At 40.7% G+C, this 21,588-nt stretch overlaps 1 protein-coding gene across 4 annotated transcripts in view; it reads left to right on the top strand.

Moving 5' to 3' along the window:
* FBLN1 (fibulin 1) overlaps window positions 1–21,588 on the top strand; it is an 84,254-nt gene that overhangs the window by 48,362 nt on the left and 14,304 nt on the right. For 2 of the 4 annotated variants that reach the window (XM_074590407.1, XM_074590427.1), the window contains exons 15-16: window positions 10,231–10,373; window positions 12,381–12,512. In XM_074590407.1, coding sequence (XP_074446508.1) covers window positions 10,231–10,373; window positions 12,381–12,512 — 275 coding nt within the window. Of the gene's footprint in view, window positions 1–4,738; window positions 5,186–10,230; window positions 10,374–12,380; window positions 12,513–21,588 lie in introns of those variants that run through there. The other 2 variants (XM_074590417.1, XM_074590437.1) reach the window with 1 other exon arrangement.

Raw genomic sequence — 21,588 nt, 5'->3', positions numbered from 1 at the left:
AAACTTTTGAAATTATGAACTTTGTAAAATTGTATTTTGCCTTTTTTCATAAACTGTAGGAAATTAGGACCTTGATGGGTAATCTTAATCCACTCCTGTATGCCAAAACAGAATCAGGTCTACCTGGAGTATTTCTGAGTTGTTTAACTTTTGCTTCAAGTCCTTGAATAAGGATTTCATAGCCTCAGTGTCAATCTGTCTTTGTGTTTGACTATCTTCCTCAGTGCAATTTAATTCTTCATAGAAAGTAGAGAGGTCTTTCTTTTTTAGCAACAAAAAATCCTCTTCTGATTTAGCAGACCTGAGCTTCTTCCAGCTCTTTAAAGCAGTCTGAAATGTGCAGGTACCGACTCCACAGCCTGCTTGACCCCACTCTCACATATGGCCACAGGAAAGAAGCCCGATCTTACCCATAATGTTAGCTCTGATTTGTCCTGGGCCAGGTTCTGCTGGCCCTGACAACCCCAGAGCATGTTTCTTCTGTGATTTCAAGGACTACCCACATGCCGTGGGTAAGAAAGCTGTTCCTAGCATGGGTGAGATAAAAGCCGACTCGGTAAGAAGGAAAGGCGTACTTAGGGATAAGGAGGCTGAATGTAGCAAGGGGAGGATCTGAAGGTATAAGCAGGTGAGGAGAATGAATATGGGAGACGCTTGAGGGGTAGGAAGTAAAATTGGCTAAAAGAATTTAGAGGTAAGGGGGAAAACAACCACAGGCGTCAGGAGCTTATGGTTAAGGGTGATTGATGCCAGATTTGGGTGAAGACCATCAGAGCAAGGAATAATTTGGGATGGCTGCACAAAGATACTGACGGAAGGGGTGTATGCTTTGGGACTAGGGCTGTAAGGTAGCAACGGAGAGAACCAAGTGTCAGCCAGGAGAGGATGGAGCAAGAAGAGAATCATTGGCACTGGCTGAGTGGGCAGTCCTGATGCCAAATGTTTGAGGAGGAAGGGCAGTAGGCAAGGAAAGGGGATAGGAAGAAGGAGCCAGGTTGGGGAAGGCAGATGAAGGAGACAAGGACAGGACATACAGGCTCAGTGCTGAGGGCAATATGAAGATGGGTCTGTCTTTTCTATAGCTTGAAAACTCCTTGAGACTTTCCAGCTCCATCCTGTCTACTGTACTGCTGTGTACTGTATTCCCACCTGAGCCCGAAATGGGACTCCAGATTCTACTCTGGTTAAGAAATATCTGTGAATACCATCAGTTGGTTTCATTCCCTTTAAGTCTCATCTGTTTAAGACAAAAACCACCTTTCCTACACAGCTGCTCTGTTAACATAAATGTAGAGATCCATGATGTGGTGGTACAGCCCGGCTGACCGCTCATCTGGGCCTCAAGGTGTGGTGCAACCTGCTGAAAAGAAATACACACTAATGACAGCATGAGCAAGTGCCTTTGTAGTGGAGTATATTTTAGGAGGTCTGGAATATTGTTCGGGAAATCTACTGGGTCAAATTTCAGAGAAGTGTAATTTAGAGTTTGGTAATAACACTTGGTCAGTTGTTCAGCATATCGAGATGGTTTACCTGTATGAAATAAACTACAAAGCCATAAATCCTGCTAATAAAAAGTTCTTTTCCCTTCATCGCATGAGGATTGTTGTATACCACTCAATGCCTTTGGGCACAATGGAGTGAAAACCAGGCTCAGAAATCAACAGGAGGGAAGGCAGAAGATATTTTACCCTCATTTCTCTGTTAGGAAATGCTGTATTCATTATCTAAAATGGAATTGCACTAGTTTTGGTAGTGTTCGTTTCCTTTATGAGTAACCAGGGTTTGGTGCATGAAATTCAAACTATGAGTAATTCTTTGAAACCAGTATTTCAGCCACATAAGTAAACCTAAGAGAACAGGGTAGTGAGCAAGGTAAAATATTCAGGAACAAATTCAGGAATAAGCATTTAGCAGCAGTACATGCTTATTTTTCTAGCCCATGTGCCTAATTTTAGAGGTTTGCAAAGATGCCTGTAAAACTGCCTCACTGCAAAGCAGTGCGTGTTTTACTTGGGCTCTGGGTTGGGTTTCTCTGGTAGCCTCTCGCTGCCTCCTCAGCACTGCCCTTCTCCCGCCGGGTCCCCCGTGCTCTCTCCCACAGCGACACGGCGTGGTGGCAGGGCGCGGTAGCCCTACGGCCAGCTCATCCCTCCTAAGATGCCACCAAGCTGGAGCAGCACCTGGGGTCTTGGGCTGCTCACTCACTAGGAGTAGATTGTCGGATTCCCCCGTTGTATAATTTTCTGCTGCCCATTGAAGAGAAGCACTTAAATAAGGTTTAGAGAGTACACTGGGATTTAAAAGCTCAGTGCTTATTGCCTTTGTGGTGCATGACCCCAGAATGAACTCTGGTTCTTGAAAGCAATAATACTTGCTATCTCTCCTTTGTGGTTATTTGATGGAACAATTAGTGCATATTAACTAAACCTGTAGTGAAGTGTGCAGTGTGAAGTGTGCACCACCAAAGAATAAGATAAAAGATGATGAATTTTGAATAATTCTAGCTCCTAGCCGCAGGCACACCTGTCTCCACAAATAACTTTCTGAATCAGCAGAATGTCCTTTTTCAAATCTTAGGAAGCTGGGAGCTTTGGCTTTTTGTTCTCTTAAAAAAATCTGGCTATTATTATAAAATGTATCTTTTATAAAAGAATAAATCAGGATATCTTTCTGAGCATGTGAGTGCTCATGAGTGTGTACATGCTTCCAGAAAGATTTACGTGAAGAAAACATTTCCAACTAAGAAATTAACTGTCTTGACTTGCTTCATGATTGCAGCAAAACTAAGTAGCCTCATGATTGCAGCAAAACCAAGTAATTCTCTTTAGAGTAGTTATTGATGACATTTCAGAAAAGAATGCAGAACTCACTATACCTGAAAATATTCCAGGAGTATCCACACCTAATTAGCCGGCCATCCTGTGAAGACTTGTGCGTGCTCTTTACGCACATGAATAAAATTAAGAACGCATTTAAGTCTTCAAAGAATTGCTTTGTACTTTCGTTTGCAAGTGGTATTAAAAGAAAACATAGAACACATTAACTGAAGAACTGAGGGTGCTTTTAACTACTCTTTTTGAAAATACTTATTTTGCATATAATGAGAAGTTCCTGGAATTCAGGTCACTATGCACGGGAAACAACGTGGGGCTTGCTTATGAGCCAGAGTTCTGTTGATACCAGATACTCCTGATAGGAGCTCAATTTTATATGCCAAAAAAAAAATAAATGGGATGGGCACTCAAGTTTCCTTGAGGTAGTAAGAATCAAACCATGTTTTCATGCTGGAGCATTTCTTGGTAAAGAAATGAATAAATAGTTTAGGTTCGCAAACCTCAGACTGTGGACTGAATATTGCTTTTAAGTGGAAAGACTCTTGTATGTAACTTAATTGATTCCTAGTTGCACATGAAGCAAGTTTGGAGCTAAATGCACAACCTGATCATCCCCAAATTTTGCAAAGTCAACATCCATCTGAGATCGTCATGTCTACCTCCACTTCTTTGCACCTGTCTGAGAGGATGTTTGGATACCAAATTGAATGTGGTGATTTGGGCATATCTTTAATCTGAAAGTCACATAAACTTTCCTTGTATGCAATTCTTTAAACACTTCTCAAACCCACCAGGTATCATGACATGTCAGATCTTCATTAATGTGCTGGTAAACTACATCATTCTTTAATAGCAGTGACTTTAATGCCCGTACCTGTCTGTGCCATGTTTTACTGGACAAACTTCACTTCTCTCAGTAACAGAAAGGGAGGAGCTTGTTTCCTCCATGCAGATCATGATTTCTAGTGCTGATGTTCATTGTTCACTTTTGGCCTGTATGGATGATCTTTTCCTAGTTCTCTGGATTTGACGCTGTAATAGGTGCCTAGTGATAAGGGAAGGGAACAGCAGAGAGCGACTTACCAGCATCATTCCTGTGGCTCAAGGCTGCGTAAGAGTGGACTGAATGTGTAGGGCACATGCTGGAGACATCAGGCCATTGGATCTTGTGTTCAGTGCTCGCCTAGATGGGTGTTAGTCCTACTCAGGTTGATTCTCCTGGTGGCACGGGGAACTACCGTGCCACATGAGGAGGAAGAAGGTTTGTCTTCAAAGCAAATAAACCTTAACATACAGGCAGTATTGGAAATAAGCTTTACATTCCTCTGTATGCTGTCAGATGATGAACATACATAGTGCAGTATCTAGAGTGCCTCTTCTTTCTCAGAAAGACCAGCTCCTTGTACATTTGTGATTTTCAGAATACTTTGCTCAGGCTTAAAATCCAGCCAGACATCCCATATAGGACACAGTCAACTCACTAACCACTTAGGATCTCTTCCTTTATTTAACATGTGTCCAATCAACAAAAGAATAACACTTGGGGGGCATAAAAACAACACAAGAATAAAACTTGGCTCTCCCTAGGAAGAGCTTAGCTCATCTAAATGCAAATAAACTCTCAGCCACAGTGAGGTGCCAGACTCAATCCATCTGTGCGCGCAAAGAAAGGGCAGCACTTCTGAAAACGGCAACGCTTCTCCAAAAGCACCAACTACAGACAAATTCATCCTTATTTAATAAATGTCCCTTTGCAATATGACTGAGGTGCCAGGCTGAAGAGTGGATAGAGTATGCAAGTCAACGTATCTTTTCCCACCCCCACTGCCCTTGCTCTCCTATCACGCTTGCTAAATGTACGCTAATCTTCCTCTTGTCTTGTGTTCTCACTTTTCTTGCAGTCGCTGTGAGCGCTTGCCTTGTAATGAAAATAAGGAGTGCCAGAGCCTGCCTCTGAGAATAACCTACTATCACCTCTCTTTTCCCACCAACATTCAAGTACCCACCGACATTTTCCGCATGGGCCCTTCCAATGCTGTCCCTGGGGATAAAATTCTGCTGTCCATCATCAGCGGGAACCAGGAGGGTTTTTTCACCACAAAAAAAGTGAACAACCACAGTGGCATTGTGGTCATGCAGCGGCAAATCACAGAGCCCAGAGACCTTCTTCTGACAATTCAAATGCAACTTTCCCGCCATGGAACTGTCAACACGTTTATTGCCAAACTTTTTATCTTTGTCTCTGCACAGCTTTGATCCCTAACTTACAGGCATCATTGGCTACTCTTTCTCTTCTAAGAGTAGCTTTTTTTTCCCAATTTCAATAAAGTTTTAGTTCATCGGTTGCACGCTGCACTTGCATTTTATTTACCATCATCATTACAGTTCTCTGCTTTCCCCTATCACTGAACGGCTCAATTTGGGGAGATCCTTATGTGTACCTTGCATCATTATAAAAAGCAGAAATTGATGTCCAAGAGCTTATTACCTGAACATACTGAGGACCGAAAGCTATTAATTTACTTCACACAGTAGTGGAGTTGGTCTCATTTGATGATGCACAGTTGCATATGTTTAGGTCTAAATTTTCAAAACAGAAGAGGTACCTAATTTGAGTGGTCTCAACAGATGCATCTTTAGGGACTTTCATCACTTACGGGGCAAATACTATGCATTTTCTGAAAATCTGTTAAAAGGGCACAACTTAGGCCCTTAGGACCTCAGAGGTGCACCAGAACACAATGCACTTTGGAAGTGTAGAACCAGATTTCCAGGCTGTGCTAGTTGTCATTGCTCTCTGCCAGTGCAACTGGCACTGTTGTAGCCAGTGAGCTTGTGCTGATTTCCACCAGGTACAGATCGCAGTTCTAGCCTTTAAGGATGGTAGAAAAGAGAATCTTGTCTAAAGAACATTTATTTTAAAGACTTTTGATCTTCCTTTCAGTGGAATTTCCACTAATGATGGGAAAACATCAATGAACTTCCTAACAGCATTCAGCTAGTAGCAGAGAGCTCCTTTCTGTTTCACAGGCTATATCCTGAGATGTGTATACAAGAACATTTGAGAAAGATATTTAATTGGTCTTATAACATTTTTGTCTCTCCAACTTCCATATCAAAGGTGATATGTTTTTAACTGTAAAGACTTTACCCACGACCACCACCCAAAAAACCCCAATCAAACCCTAGCAGCCCTGAAAAGTCAGCCACAATTCCAATATCCAGATCTTTCTTCCTTTACTTCTATGACTTTCTTCCTTTACTTTTATGCTGTCAAGAACAATGTAGACAATAAAACTGGAAATTCTTCGGAATAATTTTGTTTTGTGAGCTGGAACAGGATTTATCTTACTTTTCAGTCCTTGTATTGATACATATTAAAAGCTCAGTCCCAGAGGTATGATCTAAAAATTAATGTTTACACCATTCTGGGCTCAGATATCTCTGCTGCCCGTTACATAGGCAGAATAATCAGTCCATAGATGAATGAGGAATAATCCATGTGAATGCACGTATAAAAAACATGCTTTACCATATAAATACAGACAGCACAGGCAAGATACAAGGTTAGAAACTGGGAAACTTCTAAATGGAGATCACAAGCCTTAATCACCTGAACATAAGGAATTACTCTATTAACTATAAGCTGCGGGCTCTCGGGCTCATCATCAGCCAAGGACTAGATTGTGGCATGATCGCAGCACTCTGCCAGAGTATTACATGTTCCCTAAGGCAAAGTTTATCCCAGCTGGCTGACAGGAGTTCAAGTCTCGTGAGGAATGCCAATGTTTAATAAGTCTGTTGACACATACTTATAAAGCTGCCAGAAGTTGCCAGTGGGGATAGAGTCCCAGCTTTAAATATTTAAAGCACAAGCCCATGCTACTTGAGCTAACGGGGTTTCTTACCACCACAGAAGATGCTTGTATATAAATGCCCTCTGGCTACCAGTTCATTATGAGGCCATAATTAAGTAGGATAAAGATTCAAAAATAAACTTCATTTTTGCAAGCATTAATATATATTTGTTTGGCAGGAAAAGAAGGGAGCGTGAGAATTTGGCCCTCAGTATTGTAAAATGCTACCATATTAATTGCATTTTCAGCAAGTAATTCAAGAACACGGAGCTCAGATTCTCCTCTATTAGAAGCTTTATTGCTGCAGTGTAGCTTGAACTTTCAAGTTCAATGTATGTAATTATGTAGCGCCATTTAAGTGCATGGTTCTTTCCAAATGAAAATGAAATCATGGCTCCTGGTCCAAAGAACTTACTAATTGAATCCAACAGAGAATATGAAAAGGAATGACACCAGGACCCAAGAAGAAAGAAAAAATTACATTCAGGAAAGGATTATTTGCAAAATATTTAGAGCAACTGAGCTGTTTCTTAACTTTTTTCTCTTTTAAATGAAAAAGGCCTGGAGGAGGTACCAGCTCCAAAGCTGTAATTTTTGTTAGAGCAGGAAAACTTGAAGGAAAGATTTGAATAAAGGAAGTTCTCGGTACTTAGGAAGAAACTTTTGTCAGTCAGAGTCCGCACTATAGGAAGACAGGAGCAAAAAGGAAAACGTCAGCTAATTGGAAGATCAAATGCAAAGATGATGGTATGGATAAAATTAAGAAGTATTTTGAGGTCAGAGCACATCATTAATAACAAGTACCAGGATTTGAAATAGATACTAGTTGTCAAAGAAATTACGGCAGAAGATGTCTAAAGATGTGCCATCGAAGCAATGAGAGAACAAAGTGTGACCAGCTGCACTTTGAATATGCTGAAGCAATTAGCAGGGATATCAAAAGAAAGGAGATCAGAAAATGAATATTTACACAGGGTAAAATGAAAGCACAAACTCAACTTTAGCAGTGGATAGAACATGCAAAAAGAATAAAAGGTTGTGGGATTTATAAGAGGAGAGAGAAACGACGCAAAGAAACCAAGCTGACGCAAACATGCATCTGTCACATGTATGGTTGCAGGCTGGATGGATCTAGAAACTAATTTTAGTTAGGAACTAACACAAATCACCTGTGATCATTGTGGTCCTCCGTTTCTGTAGGCAGGGTACCCAATTCATGTCAGAATGCTTTACTCCACGGAATTGGAAGTGAGAATTATGAATGCAAATCTTACCTAGGACTTGCATCTGAAACAAATTAATGGCTTTATTGGATGAGAATTTCAGAAATGTTTGTATTCGCCAAATTTTGTTCCAGCTGAAATTGGGAGTAAAGCTCTCTTTTCTTCCAAGGAAGGGGCGAAGACAGACCAATATTGAACACTTCAGATGCTCCCACCACAATGTTTTTTGCATGCAAATTCTATTACCTAAATACAGCTATGAAAATTTAGGATGCTGTATATATTCTGTCAGTACTTCATTTGTAAAAATGTCCCAAAATGAGTTATGCAAGCTACTTTAGGTGTCCCTAAAGCCTTTAGATGATGCTATAGTTATTATTTATGTATTATATAAGGCAAAGAGGAAAAGCTTTTGAAGAACTTTTTCAGAATTTGTAAACACGTCATTGGAAGTAAAACCAGCCTGACTTGGCTGTTGTGACCCTGTCTCAGCAGGATCCGGAGGAAAGGTGTAGTGTTTGTTTGTATGGCTGCATAGATGTAAATGTCTACTAAACTCCTCTATACAGAATAAGGAAAAAAAAGGAGAGCAGCAAACAAACACAAACTATGTGCATTTTGCTTCAATTGTATTTGTTATCTATTTTGAAATAGCGTATTTTACACTGGAACTAGACTGCGTAATTTAGCTGATCCTTGTTGCACAGACGTGAGGGTCAGCTAGCTGGAAGTCCTTTCTTAATTTGGCATCTGAGGTTTAAAATAAGGGGATGGAATCTGTTATTGTAGGTCAGAATATATCCAAATATAACCAGAATTAATTTGTTCTAAAATGACCAGCATGAGGCATTTCAGTAGAAAGCCCTATTCTGTTCCCTGTGAGATGTCTAGGAAATGACGAGATTTTGTACCCAGATAATAGTGGGAAGTAAAAGGGCTCTCCTGGCCTGTATCTCCTGGCCAGTCTCAAAACGTCAACTACAGAGTGAGAATAACAAGCCAGACTCAGCTGGTGTAAATTAGCCCAGCTTCATTGCCTTCCCGTGGACTATGCCAGTTCACATCTGTTGAAGCATGATTTCCTTAATGTTGATTCATGTTTTCTCTTTTATCTTTATTTTAGCTTCATACAATATCAGCGTGTTTGGCTTTGTTTTCTTTGATGAGCAAATGTGGATAGCATATAATAAGAAGTTACTGATGTATTTATTATTAATAGAGCCATAAAGTCCCTTTGAACATCTAAAAAAAGATGGCTTGTAGGTGTGGACTTGGGTAACACATTTTGAAAAGAGCAAGAACCATTTGTTTCTAGAAGTATCTGACAAAGTAAAGCTTCCATTTTTGTTTCCCTTTTACTCAGTGAATTTTTCTTCCTTTTAATCTTTTAATTGCCCCCCTCTGACACTGCAGTCTTTTCTTTTTCCCACTTAGAAATATGAAGAAATGGGCAGGTCAAAGTTGAGACCATTTGTGGGGCTTAGTCACATTGTAAGTCCCAGCATAGCCCTTTCATCTCTCATGAGCACAGACCGGGTATTGTGTGAAGTTCTTGAACTGTAAGTGACTTTAAATTCACTCTAGTGGACAAGGGTGAGAAGAAGTCATTTAACTTTTAATAGACTTTCAAGGACGAATGAGCAGCTGGTTGAGATGGAATATGAAATGACCCTTACCATTTCCCCAAACTCAGAATTCAATCTTTGAGGTTTTAAATAGTGTGGTTAACTTTTTTCCTCCCCTGGTTTCCATTCCTCTCTGTTTTCTCAGTTTAGATGGAAAGGGGGTGTGTGAAAAAAAAAGACTTAAGACAGGCTCTTCTGGCTCTTGCTGCACTGAAACTCTTGAAAGAAAGTTGTCCCTTAGGATATTTCCTGCCAGATTTCCAGAATGGAAACAATTGCTTCTGCTTTATATGACTGATATCATCACATGGAGTACAAAAAGGCTTGTGCAAGTAAGCGTAGCTCCACTGAAATTGGTGAGACCACGCCAGTGCACTGCAGCTGAGGATCTGGTCCAGACAGCCTTTTGATCCTGTTTGTGCTTGGAAAGTGACTTTACATGGCATCTTATGCACTACAGTTCTCTCTATTTTTTACATGCCTGGCTTTGAGGGGGTTTTGACTGCAACTTTTAGACAACCCAAATTTTTCAGTGGTTCAGCAGGTCTGATGATCTGCCTTTGTCTAAGTTTTTGAGGCAAAGAATGAACACTTACATCACTTATAGTTGCTAGCTCCCCAGATTGGAAAACACAAAGTAATTAACTTCCAGGATATATATGCATCTCTCTCTCGTTTCTCTTCTTAGTGTCAGACTCGAAAAGACAGATACGATCCGTTGCATTAAGTCTTGTCGACCAAATGATGTCAACTGTGTGTTGGATCCAGTCCACACAATTTCCCACACTGTCATTTCACTGCCCACGTTCAGAGAATTTACAAGACCTGAAGGTAAGTGGTTTGTTCCTTGTTCCATTTAATAGACTACAACATATAAAACCTCCACCGGAAATCCTTGCCTAAAGCCAGACTAGCTACCAGTTGCAGTAAAATGTTTGCACAGTTCCAAATTATAGTGTACTATTCATTTAATTAAAACCTTCAGTATCCAGGAGTTTTAATTTTATGGGGCAAAGAAAGTCATTCTGAGCTCTAACTTACACAGCTTCCTGGTCTAAGGAAGTACTGAGTCTGAATTCCCATTTACCACATTTACCCACATAATAGCTGTGTGCCACATGACATTTTTCTTCCCTTTTTTTGCAGATTTTGCCATAGGAAGTAGGTGCTCATTATATTTCTCTCATCTGTTTATGGTCTGTTGTTCGCTATTGACAGGTGGCTCGTTCCAAGAATATGGCCTTTATCTACATGCAGATGTTAATCACAAAATACATTATATTGAGTACACTATCTAGTACTGCAATTTGCCTATTTTTTGCCCTATGAAAACAATAAGTGTTGTTTTTTTAAAGTATAGAATAAAGGAAGGGACATTCCAAGGACTGTCCGGAAAGCTTTTAAGCTAAGATCTTCAAAAAGCATCCAAGTGAGTGGCTGTCCAGTCATCCAAACTGAGTTTTCCAGCCCCAGATGCTGCACTCCCATGGGCACTCCTGCATTTCTTTAGTTCCTTCAGCCTCTGTAGTACCTGTGAGTTTTTAATCCTGCAGTTTCACAAGGATTGTGCTCACTTTCCTTAGTTCACAGATAAATTTACTGATCAAGAGCCAATTTTTGCTCCTTGGCATTTGTACTTGTTTTCTGGCAGCTTCACTGGGGATTGCCTACACATCCAGAGGTGGGATGGCTGCCTTCAGCCCTGCTTCGCTGAAGGATGGGCCACTCAGCAACTTGCTGCGTGGCACAGACACAGAGAGAGAAGAAGGGGACGGAGGAAAGGAAGATCATTTTGGAGGGGTTTTTGAAGATCTTAAATCCCAGTTTCTGAGGCACCCAGAGTCTCAGCCTTGTGACCTCAGAAAGTTGTCCTAAATGAAAGCCAAAGCTGATTCTTCACTTCTGCACCAGGCCATACAAGTAGGGCAAGAGACATCCCAAGTCTTGTTCATATAGGAACAATTTAAACGCCAATAACTTAGATGCATAGAGCTGCTGTAGATTGCGTCAGGCCTGTTTCAGGCCTTGGCTGGCCCTACTTCACAGGGAACGGAGGAATGCCCCATAGCCACTTCTGCTGCCATACACACCCCTTCAGCTTCACCAGGTGTACTGGCAGCAGAGCTAAGTATTTGGCCCAGGATGCTTCCCAAACCGTTCCCTCATTAGTCCATCCTCATGATTTAATAAAAAGAGATGAGACCTAGCAATCTGAGAGTACTGCTGAAGCCCAGAAGACGTTCCTAAACTGTAATTCAGCGCATGGCCTTGGGTGAATTCTTACAGCCTCATGGTTTAGTTTCATCATCTGTAGAGCACGGATAATAATGAGAATAATAATACTTACCTCCCTCACAAGAGGCTTGAAAAATAGTCTCACTTTTTTTTTTCTTCTTTTTTTTTTTAACCTAAAACCCTTCTCCGATGCTCAAAAGGGCTCTGTAATTTGTAATAGCAATACTTTGTGTATCTGCCTAAGGGAGTCAGAGTTCAGGGGTTTACCTGCTTGGTGCCCCTCCACTGCCCACCCTGTGGATCCTCAGTGTGATCCTCTAGGTATCTGCTGGAAATCCTGCTGGTTTCTAACAGTGGTCTTTCTGGACTCTCAAAGTAATAGTGTTTGGCTTCAGGGCTGCTTGGATGGTGCAGGAGGAGAAAATAAATCCAAATCCTCCCTTCCCCAAAATGTTCTTTCTTTCCATTTTAAAAGACAAACTCGGGGTGGGGTTGTGTCCTCCACCAGCTTTGGGGACAAGTAATTTTGTCAAATTCTGTCAGGTTCTTCAGTGATGTTTTCAAATACTTCTCAGTACATTCTGCAATACTCTTTGTTTGCAGAGATTATTTTTCTTCGTGCCATCACACCTACATATCCAGCCAACCAGGCAGATATCATATTTGACATAACAGAAGGAAATTTAAGAGATTCCTTTGATATCATCAAGCGTTACATGGATGGTATGACAGTGGGTGAGTAGAGTGTTCTTCGTACTTCTCTCAATAATATTTTTGAACAAGGTCAAAGAAATTAACTCAAGTAATTAATTCCCACCTTGATTTTCAAGCCTCTATTGATTTAATATTCTCCAGTCCAACATGTGTAATCTGAACTAATATCACAAATAATTTTTTAGTCAAAATACCAGAGGCCTAAACTTTAATTTGAGAAGTATTTTAACTTTTTTCAGAACTAGGTCTAATTACAAATGCAAATGGCTTAGCTTTAAAATGATGAGGTTTGCCCATTATAATCAAACCAAATATGAAATATGCAGTATGTCAGCAAAGAGACTGTAAATTTAATTAACTGTTCTTTCTTGTTTAAACAGCATTGCACCAATTTTTGGATAATAATCAAATTTTTAAAGCAGGACTGAATATACTAAAACTGTTACCTGTTTTAATATTTAACGAGAGGCTGGTTCAGTTTTAAATAAATACCTCTGTTGAGAGTAAAAGGAATCTGTCAAATGCTGTGGGTTAGAAGAAACTTCAGAATGGATCATGGTCTCAACTTGGCAGGGAGGAGACGTGGAAGGAGATATACCTGTGTATACAGGTTATACGCTAGACCTTCATCTCCTCGTATAGCAGGGAGGGGCTGCAACACAACCTGGGGTCATACTTTCTGGTAGGTTTCTTTCAGAGCAGGGCCCTTTGGGCGGATATCACACAGACTATCCAGCATGTAATGCATATAGTGCACATACTATCTATACATAGATGCATACGGGTACACATTTCCAGCATATACAGTGGCTTGGCTCTCACTCGGGGACCCGGCATACCCAGGAGTAGCTGGCAAATTATGTGAAGGTTGCAGAGCAGGAGCAGATCCCAACTGATGTGCTGCTCTGCCCAATATGAGTTGCTAGTGCAGTGTCAGGGGAACATGCAGTGATTCTCATGCTTAGAGAATGAATATGCCAGGTATTAAAAAGTAGTATTTGATTGCTCTTTATTAATGTTTATTTATGAAAATAAAGGACTGCTGTTCCCAGTGAGCATTTGTGCTTCAGAATGTGAATGTGCAGGTTCTGCTCAGGTTTATACATGTGCTTCTGGGCTTTCTAGCAGGACTTGTCTGGATGAAAAGAAAAATCGCTGCTGTGCTTCTTTCATACAGATGGTTTGTGAAAAAGTCATATTTAGCATGATCTGAAGGTGGCACTGTTGCATTTCAGAAGCATGATAGTACAGCGTCAGCTGTGCAAAGGTTCTATGAACTGTAGATAAAAATCATAAGTCATTAGGTTTATATTTCTTTCTTTATCAAACAAGTATACATGTGAATACTGAGAAAGAGGGAGAGTCTGTTAAAGCAGGATGATAAGATTACAGATTTCAGGTATTGGGTTGATTCTTTAGAAGAGTATAAATGTTATCAGATCCCACAGTAGTTACAGTAGCTTGCTTTTCCTGCTGTGTTCTTCTTTCTGTCTGAAATAAGAAAGAAGGATGTGTTTAGAAATTTGACTGGCCAAGTTATTCGCCTGAGGGAAGCATTTCCATTTTGAATAATAGGACTGCGTGTCAATGGTATTTTACTTGGTAAACTGGATATCTGCCTCACAATATTAGGAGAGAAAGGATATTCATATACGCCAGGTTGAGAGGATATGATATATGCCTAAGTACATTTCCAGCTCTGCAAAAGAATTGGGCAGCTCTTTCTTCACCTCAGTTCCCCCATGCGCAACATGGAGATGATAAAACATGCCTACTACTGTCTTAATTAATTCTTGTATGTAAGAGTCTTAATTAATTCCTCTATGTAAAAGTACTTTGAGATTAATGGATGGAAGCTGCAAAGTAAACTGCCTGCAGCAGAATTGGAAAAGGAAAAACAAAACAAAACCCCAGCTGATATTACCTGGAGGGAAGAGGTTCAGGACAGCATGTTGTATGCGTGAAATTAGGATTGCAAATAATTCTGCCAGCAGCTGTTCTGCTGCTCTCATCATAATATAATTTTTCTTGTTATTAATAATCAGAATGTTAGGTGTTCCCATAAAAGTGCTGGGAAGTTTTCAACACAAATAAATAAGATGGGATCCTAGTCCACAGGAGTTCACAAAGTGAGTCCCTCTTGTAAAGAAAGGGGAAGAGTTTGTATGAGGATGGAAAAAGACAAAGGGCATAGACAATATTAGAAAGATGTGGATGCCCCATCCCTAGAAATGTTCAAGGCCAGGCTGGATGAGGCATTGAGTAACCTGGTCTAGTGGGAGGTGTCCCTGGCCATGGCAGGGGGGTGGAACTAGATGGTCTTTAACCATTCTATGATTCTGTGATTTTAAGATTTGTGGGTCATCAGAAAGATGTATTGGTTATTCCATTAAGTCATAGGAACATAAGAACTGTGGGGATGTAACACAGGGACTTTAGCAGAGTAAATGCCCAACTAGCCCAGTAACCAGTGTCCAACATACGGGCCAGTAACAGACAGGTATACAGGAGTCGTTCTCCAAATATAATGTTTCAACCTGCTGCAATCATCAGTTTATACATTTCTGGGAAAGCACACCTGGACTGTCATGCTTGATGACCACTGATGGACATACGACTCTCAAATCTGTATAATCTTTTTTTAAGTCTTTTTTGCTGCCTATATTGTAGAGGAAATAATAAATTTGATCATAAATCATAGATGCATGGGTAAAAGGAATAATAAGCACATTTTATTCTGTTGTAATATTTCAGGAGAAATGATCAGAGTATTAAAGCTATTTTCTCTGTGAATGGAAATTAAATCACCAAAAATATTTTCTCTACAAGACAAATTTTCTCTCCAAAAGAAAATACAGAAAACCTCTACAGGAGGTGGTAAAACAGTTTTATGCTAGGTTGTCACAAACAAGAAGAGAGATGATGCCTTAAGAAGGGACCTGCGTCTAAACTGTGTTTGTGTGAATGCAAAGGAACAAGATGCTCTCAAAAGTGTGACATTAAAAAAAAGTGAAAAGGTACAGATTTCTTTTGGTAAAGGTTTAGAGAGTGGGAGGAGCGGTTAGAGATGGAGTTATAGAAGGAAAGTGAGGACTTCAACACTGTCAGAGAATTGTGGACTGAAGAGAGTCACGTCATCTGCTTTAGCCACTATCCCTTTAAGTAGACACTGAGACATCAAGGAGAAGGTGTTGGTGAAGGTGGGAAATATGTAGGATTGGATGGAGAGTGGCTGATCAGGCTGGTTTGTGATTTGTTGATGGAGAAATAGCAGCTGAGGTCATAGGAGGAGATGAGAGTGTGTAGGAGCAGGTTGTGAGGAAAGTAAAAGACACTAGAAACAGAGGAAAGAGCTGCCCCAGGGAATGTTAGAAAAAGAAAGAACATGGTCTCTCAAAGGAGATGTAGGAGAAGCAGCCACAAAGGTAGGAGAAGAAAGAGGCAAGGACAGTATTGCAAAATCAAGGAAAGAAAATACATGAAATGGGAATCAATGATCAGCAGTATCAGTCATGGAGGAGCCAAAAGAAATAAGAACAGACTCCAAAACTAGCGAGGCTGCCCAACAGAAAGTATCTTCCAGTGGAAGAGAAGGAACAAAAGCCAGCCTGCTGGAGTGGCAGTGTGTAGGCTTGTGCAAGCTGAAGAAAAAGAATTGTGCAAAAAGTTGCCTCCAATTTTTCTACCCTATCGTCTTAAAAAGAGATGCAAACTCCCATTCTTTCCTGGTTCAAGAAGTGCTGTAGACTCTCTGTTGCCTAGTGTGGTTACAGGCCAAGGTGGCACCGAATCCAAAAGATACTGTTAACAACTGCACATCACTTACTAGCATGGGCGGGAGAAAAACAGAAGTGCAGACCTATCCAGGGGGTTTTTTAAAAGCTTTTATAGACTTTTCACTGCATTCCTCCGTTAACCAGCTGTCAGTGAAAAATGAAGAATGCATTTTCAACCTGTACAAAAATGTCCTATCAATGCCTAAGGTATTATCAGATACTATAAAACATTTTCCCCCTCAGCTATACATTCATTTCCTTAGGTGACTGCAATACCACCTTGTAGTCTGGCAAACTTCAGGAAAGTTTTAAAATTTCTTAATGCAGCTTCAAGTAGTTTTGATAGGCTGAAATCTTCCATATCGCATTTGGTACTAACCTGAGCATATATTCTTGCCTATTAAGCAGAATGGTACTATTCTTATCAAAAACATCCAGAGCCATTACAGTTATAAAATTTTACTTGGACCTGTAGAGATTCTCGTGGGTGTTGTGCTGGTGCTGGTTGCTTTTAATTTTACAGATATGTACTACTGTTGTCCATTATTATTTGCAAGGATTTCACTGCTATCTCTGTCCTGAATTTCCAGCCTCTTCCACATGTCTTCATGATGTTACCTTTGCACCTTTACAGAAAGTGTCTCAACTACTGATAGCGCAACACTGGATTTATTGGTAGTCTAATTTCTACTATGGTATCATGATTGTTTAGTATGTTCCAGAAGCTGGGAAGAGACTTTTAAAAAATGGTCGGAAGGTTAACAAAAACAGATACCGTAAGAAAGTGTGCTTGTGGGATGCCATATTGGTTGGGGGCAGCAGAAGGAGACTGGAGATTTATTTGGCTTTTTGGGAAACCTGTCCTTAGCACAGGGGTAGTAGTTCTGCATCTCCTAAGTGTGGCCATTCCCAGTGTGCCAAAGTCTTTTCACAGTCCGCTACACAAATGTTTGTGTGCTCTGACATTAAATTCAGAGTCACTGCATTGCAGAAGATTTGGTTCTGAACTTTGTCCCTGGCTGGGCAAGTACCTTCACATTCCTCTCTGCTTCTCCCTTATCCTCTGTTGCTCTAGAGTCTTTATCTTTGGGCCAGAGGCTGGCTGGCTCTTACCGTGCATTTGTTACGGTGTTTAGCATAATGAGATCCCTGGACTGATTTGGGCTTCCTGGCACGGCTGTGATGCTGAAAGTAGCAGTTCACCTACACTTGCTTTCTGTGGGGAAATGGAGTCTAGGTGTAGGCATCCAGGAGAGCTCCGCTGTTCACAGGGGTGAGGATTTCAGCACAAACGTTATCTCCCCTTGTGGACGCTCTTACTCGAAAGTAAGCAACAATAGCCACCTTTTGTCATGACTATAATGTCATTAGCATGAAACGACAATAGTGTCTGGCAATACAAAACCGATGCTGTCCAGTCATTCACAGTGAGCACACAGAGCAGGGACATAATTCAGCAGGTTTTTCGACAGGCTCTTGCAGCCTTACATTAAAAAAGGCACAGTCCCTTTCAGTATCTTTGTTCTGGTTTCATCTAGGCTTGCCCCTTTCACAGGAGGAGCCCCTCAGCGAAGAGTATTTTGGGAGTTTTTTCTCTATGCCAGCTTGCCCTGTCGAAATTAGTAGCTCCGCATTTGAGACGAGGGTGCCCAGAAGCCATATGGTAAACGGGATCCTGGATTTATTGCCTGAACCTGCCCTTTCGGGGTGCTGATGACTGCGCTGTTCAGTAGTCAAATCTCTCAACACCCTCCCTCCCCTCCAGAAAAAAATGTCAGGCTGGAGAGCTCTTCTGGAGGCAAACAAGCAACTCGAGCAGGAGGTGAATTTTCATTTCATAGGTGAGAAATGCTGAAGGTGCTTTTCTGGTGAGAATGAGTCTCGTGCTCGAGTGGAACAACCTTCCTCATGCCAAATTTCACTGTAGCACATCGCAAGTATCTGGTTAATCAGACACTCCTCCTTGATCAATGTTCATCTCGCCCCTTGGATGGGAAGGTGTAACGTGTGACTAAAACATTCATAGAGACCACCTTCGGTTACAGTTTCCATAAAGCCAGCAGACAAATAAATCACACTGCCACTCTGCTGAAGTTTTGTGAACTGTGGCGTGAAGTGTAAAACCTAAACTTGGGAAAGAAATGGAATGAGTCAGGGAACAGCTAAGGGGACCGCCGAAGGTCCTTGGTTCACATTATGTAGTATGCATTTTCTGGTATTAATTTTAAACTGTGGGCTGAGATATTACATAAATGAGCAAATAAAGCCAGATTTGGAATGCAGTACACTGAGAAACATACTGTAGCAATTCCCCTGAAACACGTCTGTCTGAATTCAGTCCTCTGAGGTGCTTTGCCCTGGTTTAGAGTAGTCAGAGACCTGCTTTTCTGAGGACCTCCAAGTGTGAAATATTTGTGCCACTCATTCAGCGGCTTCTGCTGCTGCTCCTGAGTTTATGTGTTGGTGGCAGGCTTCTCATTCCTGCAGTAGCGCCTGCACACCCTATAAAACTGGAAACGGAAGATAAGAGACTGAAGGCATACCATAAATCTTTCCCAGTACGATGCACAGATGCATGGCTCACTTAAAAAACAACCACCCTAACTTTTCTTTTTAAAGGGGTCAAATGTGGTGAAGTGACCCCTTATTTCAGCCTTGTTTTGAGAATTTGGTCAGGGATTAACGCACATTAAAATTCAGAAAGCTTTCCTCGTCAGAAGTTCTGCTAACAATACCAGCAGAGCTGTCGCCTCTAGGTGATGACTGAGCGGCTATATAAGGGCTTTCATGCCAAATCCTCAGGATTAGGTACTTTTTCTTCCATGGTGAATTGAATCACAGAGCCATATCGTGCTGGGTGCCATAATGTGGCTCTTTGCCAAGAAATGCTTAAGGTCACAATAATTAATTGCCCAGGTGTCATGGATATGCTACTGTATCAAAGCTTGGCTGAAACCGAATAATGTGGTTGTGGGACAGGTAGGGTAAACTAAAGCACTCTCACTAAATGGAGAGATTGCGTGTAAGTGATGATGTGCCCTGATGGACGCTAAACCCCTGTAAATAAGATAGTGGGAATAAAGTCTCAGGAGGCTGATATATGTGATTTTGCACATGTTGGACATTCAGCCTTTGAAGTTTTTCCACCTGTTTTTGTAGTATGTAAGATTCTTATACTACATAAAGCATGTCACGTTCTCAAAGGTGGAACAGGAAGGATTAAAAAATATATGGTGGAAACTATTTTTTAATGAGGCTACTTCAAGTACAGTTATTGCATTTTAGGCATGAGTGATTTCGCAGCATTGTCAACATTAAAACCCATTGCGAGGTTTGGCTGGAAGGCAAACCAGAGATCTAAAAGCACTTCAAGTTTGCCAAACCAAGATAAGAGCACATCTCTCTGAAGTTATTTGGTATCCTTAATAAAGATCATAGTATTTGTAAACTAGCCAAACCTCAGTAAAATCAAAGGTTGTTTTTAATTCTTTAATAATACCAAGGCTCCATATGATCCAACATGACAGATAATAGCTTTGAAAATATTTACCATTTGTTTCTGGCCAAAAAATGTATTAATACCATGAGGCCTCTTTATTGCCTCTTTATTTGATGCATTTCAGCAATCAAAGCTTTCTAGAGAAGCCTAAGTGTTAATGAAATTAAACTTTGTTGAGTGGTTGAAGGACAGCATTTATAATAAATTGAATCCCAAATTTCTGATCCATTGAATAAGGCTATTCAGAAAGGTCCTTTCTCATGCTGAAATGTAACTCCTGTACTGTAGTTTCCTTTTTCTTTTTTCTTCAGAGGTGAAGTGAAAGGCAAAAAAAGAAGTAGATTCAAACAGTTTTAGCTAAACTTAAACTGAGACTTATACCCTAGGTGAAAACTTCAAGGGCTGGAGATTTTTAGATGTAGTTGTTTGGACAGTCTTTAAATGAGAGCTTTGTCTCTATGTGATTTGTAAATGATTACTGTGGGCAACAGATATTGTGAGCATGGAAGAGGTCTGAGCTGTTGCTTACAGTCGCAGGCCCACCTCTTTTTTTCGGAGACGTGTCGTACCCTACCTCTGATCCCCTTTTACACCTCTCAGTAAAGGCAGAGTACCGCTCTGAGCTGCACTGTTGGGAAGCAGTTATTGAATTGCTCTGGGGATGCAGGCATTTTTGCCCCTTCCTGAGGTAATGTGCCACGGGGGCCAGCACTGCACCAACTGGCCCAGGTCGCTGGGAGTCCCGTTTATGCCACTGGTGCAATACTCACTGTTACAGTACCTAAATCACCGTTGCCTTTCTGTTCCCTAATAGGGAGCATTGGGATTGTATTAAGGGATCAGGAGCTTTGTTGGTGCTCAAAAGGGAAATCCCCCTCTCCTGCCTACCTCTGAAAAAACGCTCCAGCCCTTTACCTGTTGCCAGCATTAGTGCTTGTGTGGCAAGCTACATTTTTTGTTTGTTTGTTTGTTTGTTTTTCTTTTGGGTGTTAATCCAAGGGAAGGGGTGGAGGATATAGCAGGACAACTATTTTTGATCAGCTTAAACCAACAGTGAAATTGCCCTGAGTGTCATGTAGCTTATGAAAGTGCGATTTTATGTGTCCAAACTTGACTTCTAAAGCATTTTATAAGCACTCGGTTGCTCAACAGTTGAAAATTAGGCCATTTTCTTAGAATTTGAATAAAGATCTGTGAGGTTCATGTTTGAAAAGTACATGGTTTTGAAAATCTTGTCCCCAGGTACTTCAGCGAAGATATGTATAGCCAGCCACATTCCTGTGAAGCAGTTCTCCATCAGCATGGAAACCTTGTTAACATCCAACTCTAACTTGATTCTCCAAATCTATTATTTTGTGAAGTGTTCACCATCAAACTTGAATGAAGGTCTAATTCACAATGTTATGAGGGCAATACACTTCAAAGCAAGAGGAAATCTATTTCAGTACTTGTATTTTGATTAATGAGTTTTCTGAATCCTTTAACCATATTTATGTTTGTCAGGTGTGGCAGCTCAAGGATTAATGATATCTTCAGAGCTATTTTTCTGTATATGATTTGATGCCTGCAGTGATGATTACCAAGAAATATTTCATTTTCCAAAGAGCAGCCACTTATTAATAAAACAGATTATATCAGAAACTATAGAACACTACATAGCAGGAGCCTACATTGTTATTGTCACAAATAATTGAGAGAAATATAGATAGCTTTCACAAAAAAAAAAAAAAAAAGGAGAAAATGAAAAGGACTATTTAGCTTTTGAGAGATGGAGGAATCTAAGGTGTACATTAACTTTCTGAAGTCAGCAGACATCTGGTGG

Source organism: Larus michahellis, chromosome 1 (assembly GCF_964199755.1).
Source record: "Larus michahellis chromosome 1, bLarMic1.1, whole genome shotgun sequence".
Classification (NCBI taxonomy): Eukaryota; Metazoa; Chordata; class Aves; order Charadriiformes; family Laridae; genus Larus; species Larus michahellis.
This window is presented reverse-complemented; position numbering and strand designations above follow the sequence as displayed.